Below are 10525 nucleotides of genomic sequence, written 5' to 3'. Positions count from 1 at the left end.
GACTTCTTGTATATTAATATATCATCAAAAAATACTAACACACATTTTCTAAAGAAGGGTTTGAAAATGGAATTCATCAAACCTTGAAATGTAGAAGGTGCATTGATAAGGCCAAAAGACATGACCAAAAATTCATAATGACCCTCATGAGTTCTAAATTATATTTTCAGAATGTCTTCTGTCTTCATTCTTATTTGATGATATCCTGAACAAAGATCCAACTTGGTGAAGTAAATTACTCCATGTAATTCATCCAATAATTCATCAATGATAGGAATGGGAAATTTATCTTTAATAATGAGCTTATTGAGCTCCCTATAATCTGGACACATGTGCCATGATCCATCCTTCTTGTGCACCAATAATACTAGAGCAGAGAAAGAACTTTGACTAGGTTGAATTATACAAGCCTCTACATTTCTGCAACTATACATTCAATCTCACTCTTCTAAATATCTGTAAGGACTGAAGTTTGGAGGAATACTTCCTGGAATCAAATGAATAGCATGCTCATGATCATGAATAGGCGGGAGGCATTTGGGAGTCTCAAATACTTTGGAATGATTGTCCAAGACTTTTTGGAGGTCTGGAGAAATAAATGATTTCGATGTTTGAACTTCCATTGAACATAATTACGAAATTACACCCCATTGTTCTTTCTTTAGAAGCTTTGTCATGCCATTAGAGATGATTATCTTTTCTAATTTCCCTACAATACCCCTTAATTCAACTTCCTTTCCTTTCAAAAAAAAATTCAAGAAAAGTTTTTGAAAATTAAAAGCTATCGTACCCAAAGATTGTAGCCATTAGACTCTTAGCACAACATCAACACCACCCATTGGAATGGAAAGCACTAGACTATTCAATACATATTATCCCATGGATAGCTTGATATTATGGCACTTTCTAGAGCAATTTACTGTTCCTCCACTTGCAACCATCACTTGACACTCTGGTGCTGGATATAGGAATCACTTTAATTCCTTGGCTAGCTTACAATGAATAAAATTATGGGTACTACCAAATCCATTAGGGGAATTTTGAGGTCTCAAATGGGCCTTCTAAGAAAAATGTACAGCCAAAAAAAACTTTATAAGAACCAATAGGATTCAAGATAATGATGTCAACCATGGGGGATGATTCACAATTTTTGGAGTAAAAAAGTAAAAATAATAAAAAATAATAAAACTAAATTTTGAACTCGTATTTTCAGCATATCTCCCTAAGGTTTTACTCAAATTTTGAGTGGGAGTACTCATTGGATGTAAAATTTAATTCCTCATCCAAGGAGTACCCATGTTGCATACTTTCGATGGACCCTACTACACGAAAAATGAGAAATACATCCAAAAAAAATACATGATTGCAATCACGTTTTTCATGTATTTCTCATTTTTCATGTAGTAGGGTCCATCAAAATCATGCAACATGGGTACTCTTTGGATGAGGAATCAAATTTTGCATCTAACGAGTGTTTCCGCTCGAAATTTGAGTAAACCCATAGGGAGATAAGTTGAAAATACGAGTTGAAAAAATAGTTTTTTTCTTTTTTCCCTCTAAAATTTAATGATGTAATCTAATCTTATTTTATTATTTCCACTATTATTTTATAATTTCCTTAGGAGGCCCATTTTAGACCTCAAAATTCCCCTAATGAATCAACATTATTACCCTTTTCTTCTTGATATGTCTTTCTATCTTGAGAGTTTGATAAGTGGCAATTCCTGCCAATGCATTACAACATATGGTCAGATTCATTTCATCTTTCTCTGGGGTTGGTTCCTAGCGTATATCCTTTTGTTTTGATGTTTCTTGTTCCTTTTTTTCTCCTCTTCACAATCAATGTAAAATCATTTCTTCTCAGCACACTTATGACCTTTAGTGTATTTGCTGTGACAACTATAATAAAGCCTTTTTGCTCTTTTTTATTCCAATTGTTGTGGTGTCAACCTTGTAGCTTGTGGAAGGCTAGGAGCAACCACACTTCCATATTTATAGTTGTGAGTTCTAAGCTTCCTTGTTGCCATAATTTTTCTTTCAAATTTTCTTGCCAACTTGAATTCCTTCTCCAATGAATCAGGTTACCAAACGTGAACCTCATGTTGGATGTTATCCTTTAGAGTCCCTATGAAGACATCAATCATATGCGCATTTGGAATATCATTTACCCTTATATTCAATTTTTGGAAGTCCTCAATGTGCTCCAGTGTTGAACCCTTTTGTTTGAGATTTATTAATTGGCTAAAAAAAATGTAAACTTTGAAACAGGAACTGATACTGTTACCCGTTTTGTAGAGATAACAAAAAAGTGACCCGATTTTGAAAATGGGTGATGCAGAACACACATGTTTTTTTTAGAGCATAGCTTTTTGCACTTTCATTTTTTTATGTACATTGCGTTTTAGAATGGTAGTGATTTTCATGCTAATTTTAAAAAATGGTTATTCTACATCACCCTTTTTTTAAAAGACCTATTTTTTAACTTTAAATTTTCTAATGTATGAAATGTAAATAATTATTTCGTAACCCTTTTTTTAAAAGACCTATTTTTTGACTTTAAATTTTCTAATGTATGAAATGTAAATAATTATTTCGTAAATTTAATAATTTTGGAAGTGGTCTTTTTCTTCATATTTTCTAGTTTTTATTTTTATTTTTTTTGTAGTGGGGTTTTTATTGATTTGCATATTTAAAGAAGAAGGTCGATATTTTGCATTTTCGATATTCTACATATTTATACATCATTAATTAAATTTTCAATCCACATGAAATAATTGTCTCTAAAAAACAAATATAAAAATATATATAAAAAAGACAAAAATAAAAAATAAAAAATGTAAAAAAAAATTATCTCATAAACCATAAAAGAATTTGGAAAAAAAACAAAATTAAAAAAAAAAAAAAAATAAATAAATATATATATATATATATATATATATATATATATATATATATATATATATATATATATATATATATATATAATTATAATTAAGTAAGTAAATATTGATAAATTAAAAAAAATATATATTAGCAAAAACTAGGAAAAAAAATTTAAATTAAAAACAAACTAGTTTAAAGAAAATAAAAAACTAGTAAAATTAATATTAAAAAAACAAAAAAATAAAAAATGTAAAAAAAAAATTATCTCACAAACCATAAAAGAATTTGGAAAAAAGAAACAAAATTAATCACACCCACGCCCTCGCCCGGTGGTGGCGCGACCGTGGGCCCACTAACTTTTTTATTTTTATTTTTTTTAATAAAAACATAATTTTTATTAAAAAAATTTAATAAATTTTTAAAATATTTGTTTAATAAATAAAATAAAAAAATAAAAATTTGTTTAATATTATTTTTTAAAATTTCTTAATAAGCATATTTATAATTTTTTTTTGGGGTACATTAATTAAAAAAAAATTTAATAATTTTTTAAATTTATATCAAAAAATTAAATTTGTTTTAAGAAAATTAAAATGTTTTTTATGATGTGTATTTTGAAATAAGTAAATTTATAAAAAAAAATTAAAATTTAATTTTTATTAAAATATTTTAATAAATTTTTTTATTAATTTAATTTTTATTTAATTTTTTTAATAAATTAAAATTTAATAATTTTTTTTCCGAGGAAAAAAGCAAAACTTTTTATTAATGACTATAAAAAGTTTTTGTACATATTGTTCATGAGCCATGCAATGGCTCATAAAGGTCCCAATCTGCTCAACCCATAGGGAGCTATTCTGCTGTTATAAAAATCTGTAGGAGTCTTCCTCCCGGGAGGATGCAAAGTCAGTATACAAACATGACATAAAGAAACCTGGGGTCACCTTCTACGAAGGGTAAACAACCCCATACTACATCAAAAAGAATGTAAATGTCTGTTATCCAGTGATAAAATAGCAAAAAGGAATATATATAGGCTGTTATCTGTATGCTATAAACCGGAAAAAGAAAACTGTAAAGTAAAATATATACAAGAGCAAAATCAGATAACAATATCTGAGAGAAAAGCTGTCAAAAATGTAGTTATAAACTGAGATCAAAGAGGCTGTGCATATGGAGGCTGATCTGTTCTGTAAGACTGTCCCTGTCTGGTCTCTTCTATTGCCCAGCTGCCCGGATCCTGTTGTAGACCAGCTTTAGAAAGCTGATCTGCCTCTTCGTTCCTGTCCCTGTATATATGGCAAATTGTAAACCTGTTAAAATAAGTCTTCAGATAAGAAATTTCTTCAACAATTGTTTTCAAAATCTGGTTTTGACAAGTTGCAGTTCCATTGACCCAGTTAATGACATTTAGTGAATCTCCAAAAATCTGAATGGTGTTGATGTTTCTGTGATGAAGCCAGCATAAAAGGTATCGTAAGGCCGAAAGTTCAGCAAAGTTGTTTGTGCCTGTACCCAACCCAACAGAAGCTTTTAAAGAATGTTCCGAATTGATGTGTATGCACAGTCCTGCACCAGCTCTATTATTTTGGGAAGCCCCATCAAAGTATCCACACGGTATGCCCTCCTGAATATTGATATGTAATTGTTTTGATTTGGGTTTTTTGTCCTCGGGTGGAGGCAAGGCTGAATAAATGGCTGAGATATTAGTGGCTATAACAGAAGAAAGTGTATCCTTATCTTGAAACAGGCTCTTGTTTCTGGCAAGCCAAACTCCCCAACAGAAAATAAGGGGCAGGTTCCTCATATTCCCTTCAGGATAGGATTTCCACCATTTCCTCCAAGCCACATCCAAAGGATCATGCCCCCACTGTGCTTTTACCTTGAGAAGAGCAGTGACCTCCTCCCAGATCTTCCTTGAGAACACACAGGTGGTGAAGAGATGGCTGGTAGTTTCCTCATCAGATTTACATAAGGGGCATCGCCCTGGCCCAACTAAAAACCTTGTCTGTAATGTTTCCCATGTTGGAACCTTCCTTTTTAAGATGCACCAGAGAAAGAGCCTAGACTTGGCAGGGCATTTTAATTTCCATATATCTTTGGCCCACCAATCCGGAACTCCCCAGCCTTTCTTTCCCATTAGAAAAGAATAACCATCTTTTGGGGAATACTCCCCGGAATTGCTTTGTGCCCATAACAAGCAATCAGGTTCCTCCTTAATCCTGACATTAGATCTTTGCAATTCTTTAATGAAACCCGCCCATTCATTCTTCCATCTAATGTTTAACCCTAATTCTTCATCATCCTTCCATGCCTGTCCCCAGATAGTGGACTGGCCCACTCTTTCCACCTGATTTAGTGATGAAATACCTTTAGAATCAAGGTGTCGAAGAAGCCCTGGGGATAAAGCAAAAGCTTCATTGCATCCTATCCAAGGGTCTCTGCCAATCCTGATCTGTCTCCCATCTCCCACCTTCCAAGCTAATCCTTGCTCAATCACTGAAAAGGCTTCCACCGTGGCCTTCCAGACTACTGAAGAATTTTTTACCTTCTTGTTTTGACTCCGGATCCACTCTTCCAAAGGCATTGGATCTATGTACTTCCTTTTCACCACCCTTGTCCACAGGTTTTCCATGGTTATTAGTCTCCATCCTGATTTTGCTGCTAAAGAGATGCTAAACTCAGGGAGTCGTTTTATCCCCCATCCTCCCCATTCTTTAGGTCTGGCTACTTTGTCCCAAGCTACCCATGGTAAACCCGAGGAATCCTTTGTTCCTGCCCATAGGAATCTGCAACAGATTCTTCTAATTTTCTCCATTACTCCTTTGGGAATCCAAGTTAGGGCTGCCCAATACACTGGGATGGCTAATAGGACTGATTTAAGAAGGGTCAATCTACCAGCTCTGGACAGCCATCTAAAGCTCCAGTGAGATATTCTGGATTCTATCTTTGCTATGAGCCAGTTCCAATCATCTTTTTTGTAGGCAGCTGGCTTTAACCAAAAGCCCAGATATTTGAAGGGAACTTCCAGGGGTTGACTAGGGAAAGGAAATAGTTCAGCCATTTGATTCCTTCCCCTTCTTTCAAAATCTGCCATACAAGCTTGTGATTTCCCAGAATTAATCTGCATTCCAGTTGCTTTTAGAAATAGATCAAAGATACATTTTAATTCCTTTAATTCACTACCAGTACCATTGGTGAAAATCAAGATATCATCAACGAAAAGAAGGTGAGTGATGTAGAGATTAATTGCTACCTCGATACCTTTTACCTTTTCCTCTCTTCTGGCTTTGTGAATCAGTCTACTGAGCCCTTCTGCCACAAGGAGGAACAGGAGAGGGGATAAAGGGCACCCTTGTCTGAGACCCCTCTGGCTGTTAAAGAAGGAGGAGGCTGCTCCGTTGACCAGTACAGCAAAGCTAACATTTGTGATGCACCCCATGATCCAACTGACGAAAGGATAGCTGAAGCCCACATGTGTTAGTAGCATCCTTAGATATAGCCAGCTGATCCTATCATATGCTTTGGAAAGGTCGATTTTAAGAACAGCTCCCTTCTTTTTCTTCATTTTGATACTGTGGATAACCTCCTGGGCTACACCAATGGCTTCATGTATCTGTCTGCCATCCAGGAACCCAAATTGTTCCATTGATATATTTCTTGACAGAATTGGTGCAATTCTGAGAGCTATAACCTTTGAAATAATCTTGTAAATGCAATTACATAAAGAGATAGGTCTAAAGTCTTCAAAACTGTCCGGCTCATCCTTTTTGGGGATAAGGGCAATAAAAGTAGAGTTAAAGGGTCTGTAGACAACTCCTTTCAGCCTGGACTCTTCAACTACTTCAGTTATCTCTGCTCCAATCTGTTCAAAAAAATGGAGGAACAGTTCTATAGTCCAACCATCAGGGCCTGGACTTTTGTCTTTGCCCATAAGCTTCATAGCTGTTTCAATCTCCTCCTTAGTAACCGGAATTGTAAGGTCTTCTGCTTCATCTTCCTCAACGAATCTAGGAAAACTTTGCACAGTTTTGAAGACTTCTGCAATAGTAGCCTCCCCCGGGTCTGCAAAAATATTTTGAAAATGTCTTTTTCCTAAGCCAGAAAGCTCTGGAAAGGAACTGACTTCTCTCCCTTCTTCATCTTTAAGGTGCCAGATAGTATTTGAAGATTTCCTTCCTTTTGCAAAATTATGGAAAAACCTAGTGTTCTCATCTCCAGATTTTAGCCAAATTGCCCTACTTTTAATCCTCCACTCCTCTTCCCTTTCCAACAGAAGTTTGTTTTGCTGCTTTTCTAATTGAAGGATTCTGTCCTTTGAAACTTGTGAGGAGTATCCATCTGACTCCATACTCTCCAACTGCTTCAGCTCCTCCCTTATACTGATCAACTCCTCATTTTGTTTTATTTTCCTGTCCTTTGCCCAGGAAATTGTAGCTTTCTTCAATCTTTTTAAATTCTCCATGAATAAAAAACATTTATCCTCTCCAGCATTGAGATCAGGGTGGTTCCAAGATTCTTTAAACAGATTGCCATAAGTAGGGTCTTGGAGCCATGCAGGATTGAACTTAAAAGGAGCCGGGGGTTTGTGAGGAGGAATAGATATGTCTAAGAAAATTGGGAAATGATCTGAATTCCCTATTTCCTCCACCCACTGTCTGATCAAAGGAGCTTTTGAAGATAATGACTCCGTTAACAGAAAGCGATCTATCCTTTTGGCAATCCGTCCTTCTCCTATCCTGCGATTTCTCCAAGTAGGTTTAATCTTAATTGGGGAGGGATCGATTAAATTTTTCTCCGTAATGAGGTTATAGAAAAAATCAGTAAGGGGATCTTCTCTCGCAGATGGGCCCCAAGCTTCAGCTCTACCCATAGAAAAATTTAAATCACCTCCCATGATCATCAAGTGTGAATTCATAATAGATTTTGTCATCAAATCTTCCCAGAAAGATTCCCTGCCCTGACATGGCCCATAGATATTTACAAGAGTGATGGCAAAAGAGAAGTCTGGGGATATTATCTCCATACCCAAAACATTTTTCATCCCCCAGTGATTTAAGACTTTAACCCGCCCTTCTCTGTACCCGATTGCAATGCCCCCCGAATGGCCAGAGGCATCCATAGCAATGAAAACCCACCCAGGCAGAAGGGTTTTAAGCATAGGTTCAATCTCAGAAGCCTTCCCCAGGGTTTCTTGTAGAAAAATAACATCTAATTTAGAATTAGTTATCCAATCTTTCAAGGCCAGTTTTTTAGGTTTGCTGGCCAAACCTCTGCAATTCCAGGATGTCAAGATCATTTAATAACACCCTCTGGGGGGTGTATTGCTCTAAGAACCCCCGTGATCGAATGTTGTTTTCCATCTGCAACATCCAATTTGGCTTTTAGCTTTGCCTTGGATATGTCTGATTTCCTTCCTCGTTTGTTTTTGGAACTGTTTTGTAAATGTATTGGTCCCAAACCACCTACAGACCCCTGACCCTCATGGTTCCCTCCCGATGACCTCAGGTTATAAGGGCATGGTGGTCGGGTTACAGTGAGTGAAAGAGGAGGCCATTTGTCTTCACAATTTATATCCAGGGACGGTAAAACTTCGGCTATGGTTTCCACACTTGGACATGTCATTGTATGATCCATATTATCATCATTAATATTATCTTGCTCTTGGTTTGATAAAGAAACAGTATTTCCATTAACAGAGTTTTGTTCTGGAGGATTAAGAGAAGGAATAGGAGTCCCGGAAGACATACCCTTTTCCGGTTCGTCGATTAGAACTTGTTTTGTATATTCTTTCTCAACGAACTCTTCCACCGCTTCCGCTTCTGTATTGGTCTCCTCCACAGCTACCTCCGGATTCATGTCATTTACCACAGCATCCTCCTGAGTTTGAACTCCTTCGTCCTCTGGCTCCTTTACAATCTCCTCTGTCTCCATATTCTTTGGTACTTGTGTTTCCGGCATTTCGTGCTCCATCGTCAACTGAACCTCTGCTTGTGCATTATCTCTATTAGCTGTAGTCCTTCGGAAATGTCGTCTTCTTCTCATCTGTGGGCAATCTTTTGCCAAGTGCCCATACTCATGGCACCGATGGCATCTGAATGGCAGGTATTCGTAGTCTAATATCTGCTCGTATACATAGTCATCGAATTGAAGGTTGATTTTTTGTGCCAATCCTCCACTCGGGTTGAGCATGACAAGAATGCGTGCTATTGCCCTGTTCTTCGATGTCAAATATGTCATATCCGCTTCCAGATAAGCCCCCAACCTGTTTCCAATAGTTTTGAATACTTCCTCTGTCCATAGAAAAGATGGTAACCCCGGAGCACGCACCCAAACTGGAAACTCGTCCGTTCTCTCCTTTATTGCATCAAATAGAGGGTTCCATTTCTTTAGCAGAACTGGAATGTTCCCTATGTGCCAATTTCGCTGAAGCACCCAATCTGCCGAATCTCTATCTTCGAATCGAAGCTTAAACCATCCCTTTGCAAGTACTAATGCTTCAAACTGTAAAGGGCTATCTGTTACGAAGCATTTCTCACCCCAATCTTGTAGAAAATCAGAAGTGAATTTCTTACCTCTGGCCCTGCCGACCAAGGTACAGTCTGCAACAGCTAGGGCTTCTACCATGGACACCTCCATCCCAAGGATCAAATTACCTGCAATCGCCTGAGATCCAATGGGTCTCTGCGGCTTCCTTTTTGCCCCTTTGTATCTACACTCTTCCTCCGGCGTTCTTATGCCTTCTCGTCCATCGTTCCTCGCATGTGTTAACTGTGCAGTGCCCAAATGGGGTTCTGACTCCGGCTGAGACGGGATCTGACCCAAGAGCCCCGATTCGCCATTCCCAGAGGGGAAGAAATCCGACTCCAGCCCATCATAACCTACCTGCCCCCCTACTGTAGAAACTCCGGGATCCCTTGCTGAAAAACCTATATGGTTTTGGGTTTCTCTTGGAAGGGAAGCCCTCGAAAGTGAAGTAATAACTCCTTGAGCCCGAGTATGTACATTGCCTGCCGTAAGCCCTAAGTGGGAGATATTTCCTAAACCCTTCGAGGCTGTAAACCGTGAAATCGGAGATTTCCCTTTTGGGTCAGTGGACAGACCACCCACATTCGCTCCTCCCGGCACTATTGCTTTCGCGACTTGTATGGGGGTTCCCTCTGAGCCAGAACTGTGTACCCCGTGACCCGAATCCTTACCATGGGGCAAAACCTGTTGGGTTTCCACCTGTGATAACGCCTCCAGACTTGGAAGTTCAAAGGGTCCAAAGTAATGTTCAACGTTGTGTTCAGTGACATCCTTCCCCCACATGGTGAGGAGGTCTTCTACATCCGGGTCCAGTGCTAACAACTCGGCGGGGTTAACCATGGTTGGGGCCGTTCCAATGCAACCGACAGTCAAAGGAGGTAACCTTCACGGGAGACTTATTGTTGTAAACGGAAAAAACTGGCGGATGAGGGTAACAGTATGGAGATTAAACTTACAAAACAAGAGCATTTACCAAACTCGTGAAACCTCCACCTGCCAGTTGACGAAGCTGAAAGGTATTTCCCCGCGACGGCAACTGTGCAGAGCTTCTGACCCGTTCACCTAACCGAGACCTGTGCGCGGTTCCGCCCTCTGCCCAGGTATCGAAACCCTG

At 37.9% G+C, this 10525-nt stretch overlaps 1 protein-coding gene across 1 annotated transcript; it reads right to left on the bottom strand.

Moving 5' to 3' along the window:
- Positions 1-4039: 4039 nt before the first annotated feature.
- LOC149145654 (uncharacterized) lies at positions 4040-10251 on the bottom strand. Its single transcript, XM_089452523.1, has 2 exons — positions 8357-10251; positions 4040-8156 (listed from the first exon to the last, which is right to left on the bottom strand). Exons 1-2 carry the CDS (start codon positions 10249-10251, stop codon positions 4040-4042), a joined length of 6012 nt encoding a protein of 2003 aa, XP_089308649.1.
- Between the last annotated feature and the right edge of the window lie 274 nt (positions 10252-10525).

The sequence above is a fragment of the Pinus tabuliformis genome, chromosome X (genome assembly GCF_031772625.1).
Source record: "Pinus tabuliformis cultivar Carrire ecotype Pingquan chromosome X, CPIR1, whole genome shotgun sequence".
NCBI classification, from domain to species: domain Eukaryota; kingdom Viridiplantae; phylum Streptophyta; class Pinopsida; order Pinales; family Pinaceae; genus Pinus; species Pinus tabuliformis.
This window is presented reverse-complemented; position numbering and strand designations above follow the sequence as displayed.

What these genes read in the sequence shown, in the direction of transcription:
- LOC149145654 (XM_089452523.1), bottom strand. Translation starts at nt 10,251, where the DNA reads ATGGTTAACCCCGCCGAGTTGTTAGCACTGGACCCGGATGTAGAAGAC. An exon ending in GGGAACCATGAGGGTCAGGG is followed by an intron (nt 8,157 to 8,356) that starts GTCTGTAGGTGG and finishes CTGGAATTGCAG; the next exon opens with AGGTTTGGCCAGCAAACCTA.